Genomic DNA, 19,947 nt, shown 5'->3' with positions numbered 1-19,947 from the left:
AGAGATTATTCCACTCATTCTACAAATATTTGTCATTTTGACTTTGTGTGACAGAAGGCCTATCATATGCATATGTAGAACTTCTAATTAAGGGGATTTATGTTCTTTCCATAGTTTCATCACAGAGTTTGTCTTCCACACATTGTATCTCACTGCCCAAATAATCCCAAAAACATCCATTGAACCATTTTCCTTAGCTCTTATTTGTATCTCTCTCCCTGGCACAAATTTCCTGACCAGAGAAATGACCAAAGTACAATGTTTCTTACACCCATTTAAAAAAAAGTTGATCTGCCACAATTAGAGATCAATTGTTATCTACATCTAGGACAGAGAAACGTCTGTCAACTTAAAACTCATGCAGAGTTTCCCAGCACTCCCACAGTCCGGTGTCATATTGTGGTGGTGGATATCAAGATGAGTCACATCAGCTAGCAGGCAGCTGGCAGGCTTGCAGTATCAGCCTATCTCGTTAATCTTACGATTAGCCTTCACTGATCCCATCAGGACTGCCTGGATCTGGGCTGCAGAGCCTTAAGGTTTATCCTGCAGGTCAGCCCTCCTCACACTGGCTACTACACAGTCATGACACAAATGGAGCACACATGTAAATACACAGAGCTCCTCAAAATATTTCTTCTAATGCTAATCACAGAGGCGACATATCCCAAACAGAGAGACCGTAGCTCATTGTGCCTCTGCCTCACCGTTCCCCAGTGATGTATCTGGAGCACCGATGCTGTTGTGTTTCAAGAAGGAGGTGGTAGTGAAATGTGTCACAGAGGTCAGACCCCAGAAGTTAAGGGGGCAAATTCTGTGCTCTTCTGACACCGGGTGAGGGAGGGGGGTTGGGTAGCAGCCAAGTGACATGCTGTGACAGACTTCAAGGCTTCTTAAAGTAGGAACGTATGGAAAGCACACGAGCAAACACCCAATGCATTGCACCCACAAATAGACACAGACACATGTGAGCACATTCAACCAATGTGTGCACACACCCACGCAATTACATACCTGTCAAATGGTAGCTCTAATGCCAAAAAGAGACTTGGCAGCAACCTACAACAACCATTTGGCAAGTTAAACGGCATTTGCAAACATGCAAATGACACATTTCGTTTTTCCTTAAAACGCTAATAAAGTATATTTGCTGTTTCCATGAAATACCCACATGCACATGTGTGTCTGTGAGCCATGGTTGTGGCGTCTTGTCATCATTTGCCAGATCATGGCAGTTAATTTAGGGTGTTTCATGAGCACTGACTGGACAGGGAAAAAAATATCTAACTGATGGGAAAAAAGAATGCTGCAGGCAATAATCTCCACTAGGTCAAAAGGGGACAAGCTATAAACGCCTGGACACCAACAGAGACAGACCTCTGACCAGGCAGGCCTTGTTTCACTCTCCCTGCAGCCACTAATGTCAACTGGTGGATGAGGTCCTGGTTGTTTAAATTTACAGCACAGTGTCATTCTGTGTCATGAGCGTATAACAATGCATGTATTCATTCAACATGAGCGCATAAGGAGACAGTAATGATAATACTATTTGTGGCACATAAAGATGGAAATACTTCAAATTTCCCATCATGTAATAAAACTCCTCTCAACCCTACATTCATTTTACAGTTACTGATGTAAACAGGTGTTAACGCACCTGATATTACCTATGGTGACTTCAGCAAGATGATCCCAGAGGAGCAATAATTATGTGGAGACAATTGAAATACCATTTTTGCAGCTGAACGTGTTTGACACGCTCAACAAGAATATCATACACACTCGCCAACCAGGCAGGCTAATCTGTTGCCTCTCAGACAAAAGGGTTTAAGCCTGGTGCACTGTGGGTGCCAAACAGATGAAAACCGTTTAATTATCATAAAGCCTAAAGCATGATGTCATTTTATTGCAATCTATTCACTCAGCAGTAAAATAGGGCACACCTAAACTGGCGGAAAACGCTTTATTTCCTAATTGTTTTAATGCAAATTAAACTAAAACATTTCGAGCATAGGTTAGATCATGTTCACAGTTAATGATTCAAGCTAATAGAGCAGGTTCTTTTCCTTTCCATTCATGCCCTGCAAGGAATTTTTCGGCTGTTACAGTGTAGCTTGACGAGAGATGAATGAACCGTCTGGAATGTACCATTAACATTTAGGGGTTACTAATGTGCAACCTAATAAGCATCTGCAAGAGCAACTCGTCCAAGTAAATGTTCTTTTTGCAGATGATACGTAACAGGCGCTGTCTTTTACCATTCAGGCCAATATATGAATGTGGCTGTGTTTATTTTATATGACGCTGAATCCTGCAAGAAAATGAAATCCCCTACTGTGGCAGCAGAATGGACCGCGCCAAGATGATGTTAGCCCTTTAAAGTCGCTCCACTTCCGAGATGAAGTAAAGTCGAGCTCCAACGTTCAGGCGAGAAGTCACGGACTGACAATCTGTATCCCTAAAAAAAAAACCTCCACTTAGACAGGCGATGCTGAAAGGATACGTTTTGACTTTGGGACTGTTTATGGATTCTGAATCTAAGGAGTTTTCTTTTTGTCTAAATCAATGTAGGACGTGGCGCCTGCGTCTGCATTGACTAAATTTGGTTGATTTGCGTCAGACTAAACGTGATTTTTTTTTTTTTTTTTTTTTTATACATGCATATATATTGCGCACAAAGACAACAAGAGCAACCTGGACTACTCTTGTGAAACAGGAATGGTTTATCCCCCTGAAGGTTTATTCTACATCGAAATGGATCAAGCACCACCAGGTAAATTAGGGGTGAAAGCCAGTCATTGTCTGATCGGCGGGGGGTCGGGAAACGTTTTATTCCCCTTTTTCTGCTTTCTTCTTTCCGCTGGCATCATCTCGGGTGATGTCAGCGATAAAGCTGACATCTGACAATTGCAGTGCAGGTGTCGGTAAAAACGCTCTAATGACCAGGTCCTCTGTGCTGCGCTCCCTCGGTGGCATTGCCCAGGCATGCATAGCGCAATTCACTTGCCAATTACGTAATACCTTTCGGCGGACCAGGCGCAGTGGCTCGCCTCCTTTCTTTTGTCCCAGCAGCGCAGATGACTAACTTGAGCAGAAATGCGCAGCGGACATGCATATGCCCATATAGCAAAAAAACCAAAACGATTTACCAAAGACAGTGTGAAGAGTGGGCTTTTAAAGGGGATATCATCCAGGGTGCGTTAATGATCGCTGCATGAAACGACCGCTTTGTTCTTGTCTGCAGCCAGCCGGAGTTAATTTGTGTGCTAGCTCTGAAAGTAGGCTAGAGGCAAACGGACCGGAGAGCTCGTCTCATGACTTAGCTCTGGCAAAACACGAACAGATCGCTTTTTATTGACATTAGTCATTTGACCGACGCGTTATTACGACGCCTTAACACTTGTACTCTGTTACTTTAGGGCTGTTACGACTCATTAAAAAAAAAAAAACTCGCCTAGCTAAACTAATTTGACGCTAGCAAATGAAGAATAGCATCACGTCAGCCCCTCACACGCTGCGGTTAATAAAATGCGACGGCGACGCATCGAAACGCCGCCGGGACAACACAGACAGCTGAGGTGCCACTAAAGGGGGGGTAATCGGTATTTCGGTGCCACCTCTGGCGTCTTCTTGCTTTAGTTGCTTTTTTAATTTAGCTACGTGGCTCTCGTCTGCACTGGTATGCGCATGTGGGTTTTGGAAGCCTGCAGAGTTTCTTGGCAGCAGCCAGACAGAGAGAGAGAGAGACAGAGAGAGAGAGAGAGAGAGAGAGACAGAGAGAGAGAGAGAGGAAGGTGTGCGGATTTCATTCTGCTGAGTCCAGGAGCCAGGGCTTTTTATTTTTTTTATTTTTTTGCCTTTTGTGCCGCTGCACCTGCCTTTGTTTATTTTAAGGTCAGAAAAAAGGAGGAGAGCGGACGGTGCGAGAAAAGCCACATTTCTCCTCTCTGAGGGTGCTCTTGTATTTTTCCCTAACTGCTTCATGAAAGGCACTTTTGTCCTGCAGTGAAATATATCGCCCCTTCACCTCCTCTTGATGCGGTTTGCCCTCTTTTTCATTTTTAGTAAAACAGCCAGATTTTTTTTTCTCCCCCCCCCTTTTTTTTTTAAGGTTGATGGAAAACTTATGAAGAGCTGTACGGGTGGTGCAAGGGGCTCAAAATATAATTTACAGGCTATTTAGTGCCTCTCATGCAATTCAAAAGCAGCTGCAAAGTTTGGAAATTGGACTTAAATCTACTTTGCAGTAGCTGCAGGCAATTCAGTGTCGGACTGTGAAAATACTGGGATACATTTTTTTTTTAAGTATTTTTGGTTGGAGTTTATTTTATTTTATTTTATTTTATGTGCTGACCACACTTTAGTAGGTACGGATTTGGAAAGTGATCTTCTTTGGAAACATGCCTGGGCTTGCCCTCAAATCTTGACAGGCTCCATCAAGCAAGGGTGTGATAGAGCAAGTGTGTGTGTGTTTATGGTGGTGTGTGTGTGTGTGTGTGTAGGGGGGTGGGTATACATTAAGAACACTACATCCTTAACGCACAAACCTGATTTGATCACAGGTTTTCTGTTTATGAACTCTTTTTTAGAAACTGACAATGTGAATGTATTTGCATGTCACGTCCTCATCAACTTTGGTCTTTTTCCTTGCAGCTCTGCCTCCCAGGTCAACAAAGCCAGTGTCTACCACCATGAACAACAACTGCCTTTCACCACCTGCATACTCGCTACAGGACGCTGAATGGTATTGGGGCGACGTAACTAGGTATTGTGTCTTAACTTAACAGTCCCATATTAAACATTCAGTCATTCCTACACGTTCTAGTATGTTTTAATTGCTTTAGATATCAGTGTGACGTATCCGTTAACTGTTAACTGATCCTGCGGCAGGGAGGAGGTAAACGAGATGCTCCGAGACACACCTGACGGCTCCTTTCTGGTCCGTGACGCATCCACGAAGCTGCAAGGAGACTTTACCTTGACATTAAGGTAGGCAGAAGAAAAAGAGCTCAGTCTTTCTCATCTCAGCACGCCCACAAATCTTATTAACAGAGTGAACTTTTTATGTCACGCTAACAATAACAGGAAAGACGGGCACAACAAGCTGATCAAGATTTACCACCACGATGGGAAGTACGGCTTCTCCGACCCCCTCACATTTACTTCGGTAGTGGAGCTCATTTGGCACTATCAGCACCATCCGTTGGTGGAATATAACGCCACGCTGGACCTGATGCTCACCCACCCTGTGTCCCGCTTCCAGCCGGTTAGTTTCTGCCATTATTTGATGATTTTAAGCAAGTGTTGATCTGTCTGACATGTCAACAATGTCTGTGATAAAAAGGAGTTTTGTTGAATAATAAATTATGCATATTTGACTTTAGGTGAAAGAAGACAGTGTTGACGTCACTGGTAGAAAGCTCAAAGAGGTTCACTGTCAGTATCAAGAGAAGTCAAAGGAGTTTGATCGTCTGTACGAAGCCTTCACAAAGACCTCACAGGTAAAAACTCATTTGAGCTGTGATAGTCTCTGACGTTGACACTAATGCCCAAGTTACATTTCTCGGGTTCTTGAGTTTTTTCTTACTGGATGTGCTCAATGTGTGATGCAGGAAATCCAGATGAAGCGAACTGCAATTGAGGCCTTCAATGAGACGATGCTGATCTTCGAGGAGCAGTGTCGCGAACAGGAGCGTTATGGGGAGGAGTTTGAAAGGAACAATCAGTCCGATGGGGCCAACAAAGAACTAGAGAGGTAATTAATGACGTAATGGTCCAAAAAATGAATCATTTTTGAGTTTACATTTAATTTTAATTTTGGGCGTACGTAGCCAATACTCCTCAAACACTATTCAGAGCTATAACTTCACTTTCCCTCTTCAGCTTTCTGATACATTATGAGAAGCTGAAGTGCCGACTTGGGGAGATCTATGACAGCAAAATCCATCTGGAGGAGGACTTGAGAACACAGGTGGACGACTACAGAGAGACGGACAGGAAGATGAACAGTTTGCGGCCTGATCTCATTCAGCTACACAACATCAGAGATCAGTACCTCAAGTAAGCAGCACTAGAGTATTGTTTGTTTAATCACTGCAAACCCACCTAACAATGAAACAACATTTCTGAAAGGATTTTAGCTAAAGTCCAACCTGTCTCGTCACCTCTTGTTACAGCTGGCTTAATCACAAAGGTGTCCGGCAGAAACGTATAAATGACTGGCTGGGGATACAAAGTGACAGCCTTGACGAGTAAGTATCAACTAATTGTTTAGAGAAACAATGTTTGATAATGCAGTTTATAACTTGTAAATTACAGAAGTGTTACAATGCAATTTTTGTTCTTCCAGCACGTACGTGTTAAAAGGAGACGAGAAGAATCTGCCACATCAGGATGAGACGAGTTGGTTTGTTGGTGAACTGAGTCGGACGCAGGCAGAGGAAATGCTTCAAGGAAAAGCTCCTGGAACATTCCTGATCCGTGAGAGCAGCAAACAGGGATGCTACGCCTGCTCTGTTGTGTGAGTATAACATGCTGTAATGCTGTGTTTGACCAATTTTAAGATTACTGCTATGCGTGGTGTACATGGTGTAAATGTGCGACACTCTTTGACGGGATTTTTCCTTTTTATTTGTTTCAGCGTGAACGAAGAAGTGAAGCATTGCATGATCTACAGCACACCACATGGGTATGGCTTTGCCGAGCCTTACGACGTCCACTGCTCACTGAAAGACCTTGTCATGCACTATCGCCTGCACTCCTTAGCGCAACACAATGATGCCCTGGATGTTCGGCTGTCACATCCAGTACACGCCAAAGCTGCAGCCACGCCTTCGCAACACGCAGAGGAACACAAACTCTTACAGACTCCAAAACACACAGCGGGCCTCCCGCCGGCTGCACCGGAAATGTAATCCAATGGAGACAGAGGAAAGGACATGTTTACTGTATCCTGCGAGAACGACTGCATCGAGGTGCATTGTGTCAAATTTTGCACTAAAGTGATTCTATTGGTTTCTGTGAATGGGATTTCACAGATTGAAGTAGGACCGGAACTTGAATGTCAGCTTAAACATTTTTTTTTTTTGTTTCGTTTTCAAAGAGACTGTTTAAGCTTTCAGAAAAATTTGTACTTCATTTTTTGCGGCTTGTTTAATGGACACCTTTTTCGGTAGGGATGTTGACAACCAGAAAACTGCTCACTGACATCAGGTGCTGCACCTTTATTTGACTTCAGCTTTTACCGAGTTGATGTTGCTGGATATGTCCCTTTCCTTAAAAAAAAAAAAGATATATATTGGGTTACTACTACTACTTAGTACATTTGTGAGAGGAAAAAAATTGTGCTGTAAACAGGCTGATTCTGTCGTATCAGTTCGGTGGACCAAAACATTTTTGAGTAAAAGCCACATGTGAATATATGAAACGTCGTGGTGTATGTTGACAATTTGCCCCTTTCTTAACAGACATTCATATACAGTGGATAAATATGTAGCATTAACATCTTGTAGAATACCATTGTAAGAGTATACTCAATGTTATTCCCATTGACCAAAGCACTTGATAGTGAGCAAAACTACATCCCTGTTTAGTGTGGTAATTGCAAGGTGAGGGCAATTTATGTACACCTGCTGATGTGCTGATCAAAACATAATCTGAAGTACTGTATGTTATATTCTGTTATTCAAAGAAGTATAAGCTTTTTGTATTCTATATATATTTTTTCTATAAACATGCCACAAGATGAAAGCTTGAAGAAAGTGCAATCCAACAGTATTTCTATTGTTGCAATGTATGACGATGATGATGGTGGTGAAGGTAATGGTGTTATGAGAGGTTGACATTTGCCACAAAAATGCACTCTCTTTGGTGGTGTCGGTATGATGTGGCCTCCGATGTTTGTGTGAACTGCCAGAGGTCCGGAAGTATCCTGCCTCCAGTACTTGAACTGTGGCAATTCCCGAGCTATGAATGTTTTTCATGACATGCAGCCTACATAGCTTAAGAGGAAAGGAATCCATGTTGAACTTGGCACATTTTCGAAGTTTGCAGACAATAGATACTCTGTACAGAGAAACTGAAAAATGTATTTCTGAGGTTGGTTTGTGGAATGAAGCTGATTAAGCCTCTTATAAAAATACAACTCTGCCGGGGGACTGAGGAAGCTCCTCAGGTGAAGCTAAGCAATGTGAGATCCTGACCTTTTTCTTGCTGAAAGACAATAAACTGATGAGGGTTTTGTCAATTTACACAATCCATTGTTTTTTTTTCCCTTACACTCTATTGCTGGTGCTGACCACTGCTTGCCCGATTTAACTTTTTTATTTATTTAAGGAAGCCATGTAAAAAAAATGTAGGAGCATGTTTTTTGTTTGTTTTTGGCCAAATACAACGCACAAAATGACATAAAGTGATACAACTTGTTACCTAAAATTTACCATCTGTCGCTAGTGGAGCCACTGTAGCCTGATGAGCTTATCCTCGGGTCAGCAGAGATAGGAGGTAGTGAGGGCACTGGAGGACACACTGTGGACAGATGGAAGAGAAAGGAAGTGATAAAGACAATAGCAGGATATGTGCTGGCCCTTTCCCTGCTCAGTCTGGCCGCCGTTGAGTCACTACGAAAAAATGTAAGTAACCTAACTAATCTCAGTAGGAACATGCAGTATTTTCAACTTTTTTTGAAGCTCCTGTAAAAGGAATTAAACTTCTGGTAGCAGCATTTTTAAACTAGTTTGATCACACAGTTAACACCATTGTAACTTAATGACACAAAACCAACATGTTATGTTTTCAATCTAAACCCAAGCTATAAAGATGCCACTGTATAAACTTTAGGACACAGGGGATACTGATGATGATGATGATGATGATGATGACCCTGGGTGACACTGTTACCGTCACTCTGTGACCGGAGCAACAGGTGGCTTCTTTGAACCATCACATTAGGTCTGTGTTAGGTAGGGATTAATGAGGTGGAGAGGGCAGGGATGTACTGGGGGACAGCCTCAATTCCAGGCCGCGGATTACTCCCTGTTACCTGTGTCAGCGCAGAGACGGGCAGAATGCGTGTTGGACTGGGAAGGACCAGATGCCGTGGCGATAGATAGATAGAGGACAGACTGTGCCAGCGCTGAGTCACCGTCAGGCTGCGTGAGTGTCCTAAAGACAGGGAGAGAGCGGGAAGGGAAAGTGTGTGGGGTAGCACAGACAGGAAAAGAGGAAGGGCACTCAAAATGTGAATTTCTCCAACTCCTGTACAGGATAGCATAAAAAAAATAAATAATAAGCGGTGGAAAGGGTCAGGTTGGGCCTTTCCTACATTTCCTTTAACCTGAAACACACCCATTTGGCTATACCCCAAAGCTATTTGCTTTCACAGCAGTTTAACTCAGACTGCTTAGGCCTATTTTCCTTAGCAGGCTGAGTCTGGGTTTAATCCATGCAAAAACCCAACCCCCACACCTTTCTTTTAATATATATATATTATTCTTATTTAAACATACACAGATCATACCATACTTTTCCACAGACCTACGTGTGAAACTTGCACACTTAAATACATTTTCTTTTTGCCATATAGTTCTCCATTGAAGAGTCCTGGCTGGGGGGGGGGGGGGGGGGGGGGGGTGCAGTAGGACGAGTTGGAGTCACGCCTAAAATACACACACACCATCCACCTCCTAACAGAGAGAGGTTTACGCTTTCAGTGCGGCCGCAGCCAATCGCGTCTCTCCTCCCCGCTGTCTCCGTCCGATTCCAGGTTTCACGCTACCCGAACAGCCAATGGTAGCCCGGGAACGAGCAGCGCGCCGGCCAATCAGCGACCAGTTGCTATGTCGGAGGCAGAATCGATAAGAGAGTTTTTTTTTTTTCCCAGCTCACATTATAGCGGCCTTATAGAGAGCAGACACACACTGAACATTACACACACTGTCCAGAAATAAATAGAAGAAAGCAGGCTGCACGCATTTAGATGCATTTTTAGTATTGGCTTTTAATTTTTTTTTTTTTTTTTTTTTTTTTTTACAAATTTAGGTCACAGATTAATCTGAGCTGCTGAAGTCATGAGAAAGCCACAAAATTGAGCTGAATTGTTTTTTTTTTTTCCCCGAGAATTATGGTAAATGATGCACATCAAAAGTTTCAGGCCTGAAATGATGCTGTTCATGTTTGTACATACTCTCTCGCTCTCTCTCTCTCTCTCGCTTTAGGCATTTTTCTATTTTAATGCTTTATTAACTATCCTCTTAAAGAAGATCCCAAATAACAAAAATGTCTGATTGCTTACAATAAGCCCCAGTGTACAGCAGTGGCTAAACAAGACCTTAAACGACACATTCAACAAAATATTAAGGATAATAGCCTACTTAAATTAAAGTGCTTAGGGATTGGTGAACCATATGTCCTCCCAGTGGCCCATTTTCAACCGTGCCCAAGGCCTCTTGTTTACTAAAAAATTACTCAAATGAAAATTACAATATGTTCGTAATCCTGACTTTAATCAGTTTAGAAAAAAGTGTAACATATTGAAATAAAGTACATTTTACTTACAATTGTACATTTAACTTCACTTTATTTGAAAAGTGAGCTCTAGTGAGGGATAACATACTGATTGCTGACAAAACATTTAGTAGAAATGTCAGGTCTGTTCTACAACCGAACCAGATTTGGAGATACCACTTTAGGCAGGGATGGAAGATAATCCCGCCTCACCGAAACAGGCAGAGCAAGACAGTAGCATAACTTTAAAAATAATAACTTTCCTTTTGGATAAATGCCTAACAGCATGCAGCATTGCATGATTTCCTCCTATTGAGACATATTGTATCATGTTGAGCTTCTAATTCTCAAGAAAGAAAACCTGTGATTTCAGCTGTAATGAATAAAGGACATCGGCATCTGTTAAGCTCTCAGGACAATCAGTGTGGGAGTTCAACTCTTGAAAAAATATCCAGCGGGCACATGGCCAGCAAACCAATACGTTAAAAACCTGGCAGACACAGGCTCCAGTGTGGATGGCAGAGAAGCTCCAGAGTTCAAACCAAAAACCAGTTCGTCCTGAAAGCGTAATACCATATCTACACTGTACGCAGTGAACTCAGCCACGATAAGTAAGGGTGACGCGGTTCATAAGTCCTGTCAGGTGAGGTCTAGAACCTCGTCTGCCAATATGAGAGCAAACATGTAGACATGATAACATTTGCAAATACAATGTGTTTGTATTGAAAAGGCATTTGTACAGTAAAATACCCTCATTATTCAACAGAGATTTCCGCAGTGAATTATTAAAAATATTATAGACATAATAACGAAGACTCCTATCACAGTTATGTAATTACTTATTTAGTGTTTCATCATTTAAAGTCAATCACAGCACTCAGTAAACTCTGAACTCGCCATACTCCCATAAGAACCCTCAAGCTGTCAGTTTCATCCCATGATGTTTTTCTTTCCTGGTGAATCGTCTAACCAGAGGACAGAGGCCTGATGAAAAATTCAGACATACCCTGTACTAAAAACAGAATGGTAATTACAGTGACCACTTTCCATAGAATGACCCTCACACTATTTACTTTTTCTCCCACAGCATGGGAGATTCTGGGAGCAAGGCAAACACTCTGCTTCCTATCATCACAATGGAGACACGATAATCAGAGAAAATAATCATGTTCATGACAAGCAAAAAGAAAAAGACTACAGTCATTCATAACAAAAAGAAAAGCATATTCACACCGTGATAGATCCACTGTAACTAAAAGAAGTCTGTGACACTGCGTTCAGATTCATTTTAACACCTCACCTACTTATTAAAACCTGTTCTACAAGAGACACCTGCCTGGGCAGCAGCACAAAGAACAAAAAGCTCGATTGTGTTACAAATAAAACACATAAAGCCTAAACAATAGCAGTAATGCATTTTAGTTCTGTCATTGGGTTTAATTGAGTGTTTTTAGTGGAGGGGGCATCTTTTTCTACCACTAGCAATGGAGACAAATATAAAAAAGTAAACTGAAGACTTATTGAAAAGACATTTCAATAAGTGTAATACATTATACTTTCTATCGTGTCCGTGTCCCATGCCAGCATGCATCACCTGTTGATTGAATCTGTTGACTAGGTGTCGTACGTTGCCACTCTTCAATGAAACACGACTGAGGCACTTGAATTGCAAAACAGCACTAATCACCTCACGACTGCTAAAAATATATAATGTGATTAACACATATCTCTTACCTTGTGTGCTAAGAAATTGTGCCACTACTGAGTCCTCTGCTAAACATTTAGCCAAGGTAGGGCTAAGCATTGATAAGCATTTGAACACACAAAATTGAGTACGTTTAAAAAGATGCCACATTATGTGCATAAATTATTCACTTTTAATCTGCTGCTCACAGTCATCAGCTATGAGTATGCTGTGTTTTTCATTTTCTGCTCGATGTTAGTTTTAAAGTTAAGTTGCCATCCCTGTTTTTTGGAGTCCATTTAATTCAATTGAATGAAATTCAATTCAATTTTATTTGTAAAACAGAGGTAAAAAAAAAACAAAACAGCAACAACAAACAAACATTTAAGCTGTTTCCAATAAGCTACGTGTTCAGCGGAGATAATGGCCATGCTGGATGCCCTTTAGGGAAACAGAACACTGTGGAAATTTAATGATGCAGGGCAACAAGAGGGAAGTCCAGCCAATGGTAGCCAGGTTGCCATATGAATACCTTTACGTTTTGATTGGTCTACACACCAGCGTATATTCTCTTGTACACCAATGGCTGTTTTAATTTTAATAAATACAAATCAAGTGACACATGTTATAGGACTTATTTTAAGTGTGGGACAGATAAACTTACTGGGTGTTACGAGTTATTAACACATATTTCAGTGTTATTCAGAGTTTTTTTTTTGTTTGTTTGTTTTTTTTACCTCAGGTCGTTGGACCAGATAGGTTTAGTGAGCACATGCAGTGCTAGAGATCTGAATGTAATAACAAGTTTCCAACATAATATTTAAACTAATTTGATCCCAAGCTACTGATTAAAACAAACAGGGCTACCCAGTGCCACTGTCTAAGAGCAGGCTAGCTTCTAGGCTTGGTCAAGTCTGCAGTGGAAGAGGGTTACAGCCAACACACTGGAGAATAGCTACATCTAAAATTACCACTCTGCTAGGGTCTGACATGGTAAGAATACTATGATAATTTACATGGTAGATTTTTGTGGTTTCTTGTCATGGACTTGAATTTGTTTAGCAGCTTGTTAAAAGGCAGCACTGCCATCTGGTGCTGAATATTATTAACTGCAAAGTGGAGGAACTAGATAAAAAAATAAAGAAATAAAAATAATTGCAACAAAATGATTGAATCCTACCTTTGTGTGATTTAAAGAAGTCTAGTTTTCCCAAAGACGGACAAACAAGCCCACTATACGTTCAGTACCCTCGGCGATAGATTAGTTTGGACTTGACATTGAACTGCCAGACCGGAGCAATCAATCCAGAAAAAGGAATTGACAGTCTGCAGGGCGACGGAAGTTGTCTGCATCCTCATCAGTAAACTTATGGGTAAGCCGCAGCTCAAAACAAGCTGACATTACATAACGTTTACATTTCTGTAAATCTCTGTTTGTGTAGGGGTTGGTGGAGCAGCAAGTTATCTTATATCAGTGGACGTTATCGTTAATATGATAGTCAACCCTGGAGAGCTGTCTGGTGGCTAGCATGCCTGGCTAACAGCTGCAGGTTTGTTTTAATATGTAATATATGAAAAGCGAGAAGGTCAATAACTTACCTGACAAAACTCCAGTGTGCTTCACCATTACGCATTTGAGACGAACGTCGTTCACATGTTTTTTTGGTTATTATATTGCTGTTAAAACCAAATGTTGTTGTTATTACACAACAGTCAGCTGTGACGCCGAGTTTTGGTTGTGACTTTCAGGCCTGTCTTGTGCTGAGGCTCACTAGAGAGGAGGGCTTGGGGATACTGTTCTCCACAGTAACACAGTGCTGCCCCAGCTGCCATGTCCTCCATCTCTGTATCAACATCCCTTTCCTGTGGTGGTGATGCTGCGGCTGCCATGGCAACCCAGGGGTCTGAGCAGGCTCTGCTGGCCTCAGATCGCTATGCCAGACTCATCCTAGCCCAGATGAATAAGATGCGGCTCCGCACTGATTTCTGTGACGTTGGATTGAATGTTGGTGGACAGGTCTTCAGGGTGCATCGCCTGGTGCTCGCTGCCAGCAGTCCTTACTTTTCTGCCCTGTTTTCCGGGGGGATGAGGGAGGCAGACAAAGAGGAGGTGCAAATCCTCGGAGTCGACACAGACGTCTTTGAGGTTTTGCTGGACTTCATATACACAGGTCCACATCAGACCTAATATGCACATAATCAAATACATATTGATTTATACCATTTATCAATGGAAACTTACTTTTTTTTCTCAGGAGTGATCAGCGTTACTGTGGAGAACGTTCAGGAGTTGATGGTGGCAGCAGATATGCTTCAGCTGAACGAGGTGGTGTCTATCTGTGGAGAGTTTCTAAAAGGTCACATGGACCCATCCAACTGTGTTGGCATCTTTCAGTTTCTGGAGCAGATTGCCTGTGTGGACATGCTAGAGTTCATTGAGAACTACATCCATGTTCACTTCCTGGAGGTATGAACACATAAGAGTCATTGTTTGATATTGTAAAAACTCCCTTACTGTTACACATTAATGTGGTTCCCCAAATACTTACAATTACACAGGCAGAGTATAAGAATAGTAGAACACCATCAGTATTCTGTCAGAAATGTATATGTATAAATTATATTGGTAAAAGAGTCAGGTCACACTGTAATTTCAGGTTTTATATTTACTATTTGTTTAAAACACTTTATTTCCTTCAGGTGTGTGTCACCGATGAGTTCAAAGGCCTGTCAAAGGATCAGTTGGTGAGGCTGCTACGAAGTGAAGAGCTGAGAATTGAGGATGAGTACCAGGTATTCACCGCAGCCATGGACTGGGTTCTGCAAGATGTGGCAAAGAGGAAAAAACATGTTGTAGAGGTGTTGGAACCAGTTCGGTTCCCCCTGCTTTCCCCACAGAGATTGTTCAAATACATAGAGGGTAAGGAGGTCATATGTAACATACTCTGTAATACATACTTCTATTGAACTACTGCCTTCAAGTTGATTACATGACACACTGTAACCACCATGTGGACATTTTTGCCGTGTTGTCATTTAACGAAGGTATTACAGACTTCAGCCTGAGGGTGGCATTGCAGACTCTTCTGAAGGAATACACCGAAGTCACAAAGTCTCCCAAAGAAAATAAGATGTACAGCCAGCTACAGCCAGCCAAGATGAGGCCCAGAAGAAAAGCTAGAAAGTACCTCTATGCCATAGGTTCTGTTTCAGATCCCCTTCTTTAACACAGATACAAGTGTGTCAACTAATAAAATTTGCTTAATGAAGATACAGTAGCGTGTATGACGCCAGATGCCATGTCATCTTGGACCTTTACTTTTTTCTTCATGTAGGAGGCTACACTCGGCTGCAAGGCGGCCGCTGGAGTGACAGTCGGGCGTTAAGTTGTGTGGAGCGCTTTGACACCTTCAACCAGTACTGGACCACAGTGTCATCCCTGCACCAGGCCCGCAGCGGGTTGGGAGTTGCTGTCCTGGAGGGCATGATTTATGTTGTGGGAGGTGAGAGAGTGGAGACTGTCTTGTGTTTGTTTGTTTTTTTTTTTAACTCAAGATGAATGAGTCTGGGTGAGTCTGACACTGGTTGTTTTTCTTTTTCACCAGGGGAGAAAGACTCAATGATTTTTGACTGTACAGAGCGATATGACCCAGTGACAAAACAATGGGCTGCTGTGGCATCTCTGAACTTTCCTCGCTGTGGAGTTGGCGTCTGCCCCTGCCACGGAGCGCTCTATGCACTTGGTAGATATAAGTAATATTAACACGACATATGAGTCAAAATGCATACAGCACAAGCTGATAGATTTGTCTTAAAGGAGCTTTCCACAAGTTTCAAACATGAAGATCAGTTTACTACTACTACTACTACTCAGTGAACAGTAATAAAGTAGTAGTAGTACAGTACAGGCATGGGTATATACCAGTTGGGAAAGGTCAAGTGTAAAATGGTCTGATCAGTTGTATAATGGAAAATGTGTCTGATCCATACTAGGGACTAAAAGAATTACAACTTTATATAAGTGGAGTAAAAGAACATAGAAAAAAGAAAAATGGTGACAACGCTAAAATGAGATTTTAATTACCAATACAAATAACCCAAATATTCTGGACTGTACTTTTTTAGGTGGTTGGGTTGGCTCTGAGATTGGAAAGACAATGGAGCGATATGACCCAGAGGAGAACAAGTGGGAGGTCATCGGCAGCATGGCAGTTCCCCGCTATTACTTTGGCTGCTGTGAGCTACAAGGTGTTTCTGTTCTTCTTTTTTTTTTTTTAATAAACGTGTGTAAAGACTGAACCCTCCGTCTTGCTTATGTTTACTACCAGTTATGTCTCCCATGTATGGACAGAGCAAGTGAAGCAGCTCAGTCAAAGCAGGACAGTCAATGAACGCAGGTTTCTCTTTCTAGGGTTCATTTATGTGATTGGAGGAATCAGTGATGAAGGAATGGAGCTGCGTTCAGCCGAGGTGTATGACCCCATCTCTCGCCGATGGAGTGCCCTGCCTGTCATGGTCACACGCCGGGCCTACGTGGGTGTTGCCTGTCTGAATAACTGCATTTACGCAGTGGGCGGCTGGAATGAGGCACTGGGAGCACTGGAGACAGTGGAGAAGTACTGTCCTGAAGAGGTACAGTGTCACTAAAGACACTTGACATCTTTATGGATGAGAACAGAGTCTATGTTTTAACTTTCTCCTGGTTTGTCTGATTGTCTTTCAGGAGAAATGGGTGGAAGTGGCTTCGATGTCCACTGCCCGTGCAGGGGTGTCAGTGTCAGCAGTGAACGGGCTGCTGTACGCTGTCGGCGGCAGGGCCGCCAGCAGAGACTTCTCAGCCCCCGTGACGGTGGACTCTGTGGAAATATATGACCCTCACCTGGATACCTGGACTGAAGTGGGCAACATGATCACCAGCCGCTGCGATGGAGGGCTGGCTGTGCTCTGATATACAGGAATATTCAGATTCAGCCTGTGAACATCCATATCAGCACTTGAATCATCCAAAAACTCTTGAAACTGAGGAAAAGCTGCACCTTGAGAAACACAAAAGTGGGGTTTCACATCATCACGTTATTTATACATGGTTTAGAGTTGTTTTATTTGTATGATACATTTCACATTAATTGAAAATATAATTGACTATAACAGTAGAACTTCAACTGGAAAACTGCTGGAACTGCTTCCACTTACACTGTTTTACAACTCATCTGTTTTTCAATTCAGTTCAATCATTTTACAAAAATGACAGAGTGAAACTGACACAGATATTTTTCACAGTGGATCAGTTCTAATTTTGATGGACCAGAGCTTTGTGGGAGTAAGAGTCTTGTGCAAACTGCCATTACCATTCCCAGATGAGAAATACTATTTAGTTTGCTTTCTTTCTGTTTGTTCTTAAAGAAATATCTGAGGTCTGTGCGTTGCTACTTTAAAGTTATCAAACAACTTGAGCCTACTTGATAAAGGAGCCAAATGAAACGTAAAGTTGTTTCATGGTAAGCGATTTGTGTAAAATTATGTTGAACTTGAACGCCACACTGTTGTTGACACCAGCTTTCACAGTTTTTACTGGATATTTTTTTTAAGTACCCGTGCCTCTTCGTCACTATTTATGCTCAACTCCAAACAAGTGTAGACTGTTGTATCATTTGCCACTTGATTACTAGAATTTAAATTTCAGCCTTCTAATGTTGACAGCAGTGGACAATGCACGCTTAGATATGGTTTACCTTGTTTATGGTAAGTACTGTTAGTTTGCTCTGTGGATCTCGCAGCTTATTACACTAGCAAGCTACATGAAGTTATTGCACATTGACAGCATTGCCTGTTGTGAACTGTCATACCTTTGAAAGACACAATATTAATATTAACAGTTTTTCAGATTTAATAAAGTGAATCAGATATCATGTGTGCTGGCTTTGAAACTAACCTACATTTAATTTCTTTCACATTTCAAAAACAAAAAACACTCATCCTGTACAAGCATCCGTACATATGATGAGATCTGCACTCTCAAAAATATCACCCTGGTGTACTAAGTGGTCGTACCATTTAGAGATGACTTATGACAAATACTAGTGTGATTGCAGTCTTTTGAGATTGTACATAAAGTATATGACAAAGACACTTTTAAGTTTAGCGTACATGTTTGCTGGAGAGATTTTCTGCACTGTGCAAACAAGCAGACTACAGCAGCAACACTTTCTCTGGAAGATTACTGTACATTAAACTTGCATATGACATAAAATCCACTAAAGCACTTGGTGATTTTCTTTTATGAAAGGTGCTATATAACTAAATATTATTTTTCTTTCTTATCATTTCTCTGCCCATTTAACACCATAAAAGACTCCTTATTCGCATTCTAAATGACAGGACATGTTTACAGGTATCACATTTTATCAGAAATTATAATAAAAATGTAGTACAGATAACAAAATGACAAACTGATCGCACGTACAAACTCTCCTCTTGAATCAGCTCTGGATCTCTCTGATCTTCTTCTCAGCACAACATTTCTTAATTATTAGTGTAGCCACCCCTGAGAAGGTGGCAACCAGGGTGAGGACAGTTCGCATGGCTTTGAACCAGGCAGGATAGCCAGGCAGTAGGGTCAAGTCATAGTGCAGGGACAGACCAAGTCCCATGATAACTACCAGTGCTCCCTCTGCAATATTGTCCCTGCAGAGAAGTGCCAACCAGGCGAGAAGTGACGGCACCACGCTGTTCGCCAAATTCATCCAGTCTGGTGGAGCAGGGCTACCAGCTGGGATTGCAAAGCCCCAGCGTGCACCTCCAAGGAAGGACACTATAGAAGCTCCATAAACTACTTGAGCGTATGCCAATTCAGGATAGAAAGACTGTGTGACAGCCATCAGGAGAGGGGCAGATACGAATGGGATCAGTCCAGAGAAACCAAGATATAGAGCTGGTTTGGGAGCCTGGATGAGGGCCCTCAAACTGAAGCCCTCCTTGGGGGTTCCTCTGCATGAGGTGCCCTGTGAATCTCCGTGACAGAGACGTGTGGCAGGCCAGCTCACAGTCCTGATACTCAAAAGCCTGTCGGTGGATGCTGGTCTGGAAGGTGTTAATACTGAGGAAGCTTGCGAGTTAAACAGCAGCCGAGTTTGACTTGTGTAGTTCGGTGCCCTGGTTGTCTGCTCAAGACATCTCAGTACTGAAACCTGAGGACATAGCAATCATACAAGTGCATAAACATCATGACCTACTATTGAATACACTACCACTGTAATCTTTTCATTAGAAAGCAAGCCGTTGTCGTAACTCACCCCGGAAATAATGACTCTTCGAGATGCAAATCTAATCATCTTCGATCTGAAAGAGACACGTCGTCCATTAGTAACAAAACGGTATCAACAAAACCTGCCCTCTGGGATTTTGGATATCATTAAACCACCCGAGGCTAACGGTGGCGCTATTAATAGCTAGCATACAACCTCTTATAGCCAGTAGATGAACGTGATGCAATACAGAGCTTTCCTACTGTAACAATCCAACTACATACGTCACACCTAAGTAAAGGTTAAGCTTTCACTACTTGTCATTCGACTATTTATCAAGGCCGCTACGGGCACATTAACACACAATTAAAAGTTAAAACGTTTACGTTAGCTAACTAGCTAAACTAAAGGTCATTTGTTAGCTGCTATTTTATCCGGGCTCGATTAAATGCCTGCCTCATAATATTCTCAAGATGAACGAGACTGGATTTGATATCGACTATTTTGACTGGCGGT

The 19,947-nt window shown here is 42.0% G+C and overlaps 3 protein-coding genes across 6 annotated transcripts; 2 read left to right on the top strand and 1 right to left on the bottom strand.

Annotated features, from left to right (window-relative positions):
- The first annotated feature begins 2,420 nt into the window (after positions 1–2,420).
- LOC113171643 (phosphatidylinositol 3-kinase regulatory subunit gamma-like) lies at positions 2,421–8,249 on the top strand. The gene is made up of 10 exons (XM_026374147.2): positions 2,421–2,773; positions 4,654–4,765; positions 4,891–4,989; positions 5,086–5,266; positions 5,385–5,501; positions 5,613–5,755; positions 5,884–6,060; positions 6,177–6,251; positions 6,350–6,520; positions 6,641–8,249. Exons 1-10 carry the CDS (start codon positions 2,719–2,721, stop codon positions 6,912–6,914), a joined length of 1,404 nt encoding a protein of 467 aa, XP_026229932.1. The 5' UTR covers positions 2,421–2,718; the 3' UTR covers positions 6,915–8,249.
- A 5,220-nt stretch (positions 8,250–13,469) lies between these two features.
- Positions 13,470–18,096, top strand: ipp (intracisternal A particle-promoted polypeptide). 3 transcript variants are annotated; one of them, XM_026374146.1, is made up of 10 exons: positions 13,470–13,560; positions 13,937–14,358; positions 14,446–14,654; positions 14,888–15,107; positions 15,233–15,388; positions 15,523–15,690; positions 15,793–15,930; positions 16,313–16,435; positions 16,599–16,819; positions 16,911–18,096. In XM_026374146.1, exons 2-10 carry the CDS (start codon positions 14,019–14,021, stop codon positions 17,133–17,135), a joined length of 1,800 nt encoding a protein of 599 aa, XP_026229931.1. In that variant the 5' UTR covers positions 13,470–13,560; positions 13,937–14,018; the 3' UTR covers positions 17,136–18,096. The 3 variants fall into 3 exon arrangements, with proteins under 3 accessions (XP_026229931.1, XP_026229929.1, XP_026229930.1); XM_026374144.1 differs by having other exon boundaries at positions 14,443–14,654; XM_026374145.1 differs by lacking the exon at positions 13,470–13,560 and adding an exon at positions 13,582–13,737 and having other exon boundaries at positions 14,443–14,654.
- LOC113171644 (transmembrane protein 69-like) lies at positions 17,093–19,877 on the bottom strand. Of its 2 annotated transcripts, none has more exons than XM_026374148.1 (3): positions 19,480–19,877; positions 18,651–19,374; positions 17,093–17,223 (listed from the first exon to the last, which is right to left on the bottom strand). In XM_026374148.1, exons 1-2 carry the CDS (start codon positions 19,516–19,518, stop codon positions 18,667–18,669), a joined length of 747 nt encoding a protein of 248 aa, XP_026229933.1. In that variant the 5' UTR covers positions 19,519–19,877; the 3' UTR covers positions 17,093–17,223; positions 18,651–18,666. The 2 variants fall into 2 exon arrangements, with proteins under 2 accessions (XP_026229933.1, XP_026229935.1); XM_026374150.2 differs by having other exon boundaries at positions 17,164–19,374; positions 19,480–19,525; positions 19,648–19,877.
- Between the last annotated feature and the right edge of the window lie 70 nt (positions 19,878–19,947).

This window comes from Anabas testudineus, chromosome 17 (assembly GCF_900324465.2).
Source record: "Anabas testudineus chromosome 17, fAnaTes1.2, whole genome shotgun sequence".
NCBI lineage: Eukaryota > Metazoa > Chordata > Actinopteri > Anabantiformes > Anabantidae > Anabas > Anabas testudineus.
This window is presented reverse-complemented; position numbering and strand designations above follow the sequence as displayed.

Bases quoted from the DNA above. Each gene is read 5' to 3' on its own strand.
- LOC113171643 (XM_026374147.2), top strand. From the start codon at position 2,719: ATGGTTTATCCCCCTGAAGGTTTATTCTACATCGAAATGGATCAAGCA. The intron at 5,267-5,384 runs GTTAGTTTCTGC...ATTTGACTTTAG, and splicing joins CTGTGTCCCGCTTCCAGCCG to GTGAAAGAAGACAGTGTTGA. The intron at 6,252-6,349 runs GTAAGTATCAAC...TTGTTCTTCCAG, and splicing joins CAAAGTGACAGCCTTGACGA to CACGTACGTGTTAAAAGGAG.
- ipp (XM_026374144.1), top strand. From the start codon at position 14,019: ATGTCCTCCATCTCTGTATCAACATCCCTTTCCTGTGGTGGTGATGCT. The intron at 15,389-15,522 runs GTTCTGTTTCAG...TTCTTCATGTAG, and splicing joins AAAGTACCTCTATGCCATAG to GAGGCTACACTCGGCTGCAA. The intron at 15,931-16,312 runs GTAGATATAAGT...GTACTTTTTTAG, and splicing joins CGGAGCGCTCTATGCACTTG to GTGGTTGGGTTGGCTCTGAG.
- LOC113171644 (XM_026374148.1), bottom strand. From the start codon at position 19,518: ATGATTAGATTTGCATCTCGAAGAGTCATTATTTCCGGG. The intron at 19,375-19,479 runs GTGAGTTACGAC...CTATGTCCTCAG, and splicing joins GAAGAGTCATTATTTCCGGG to GTTTCAGTACTGAGATGTCT.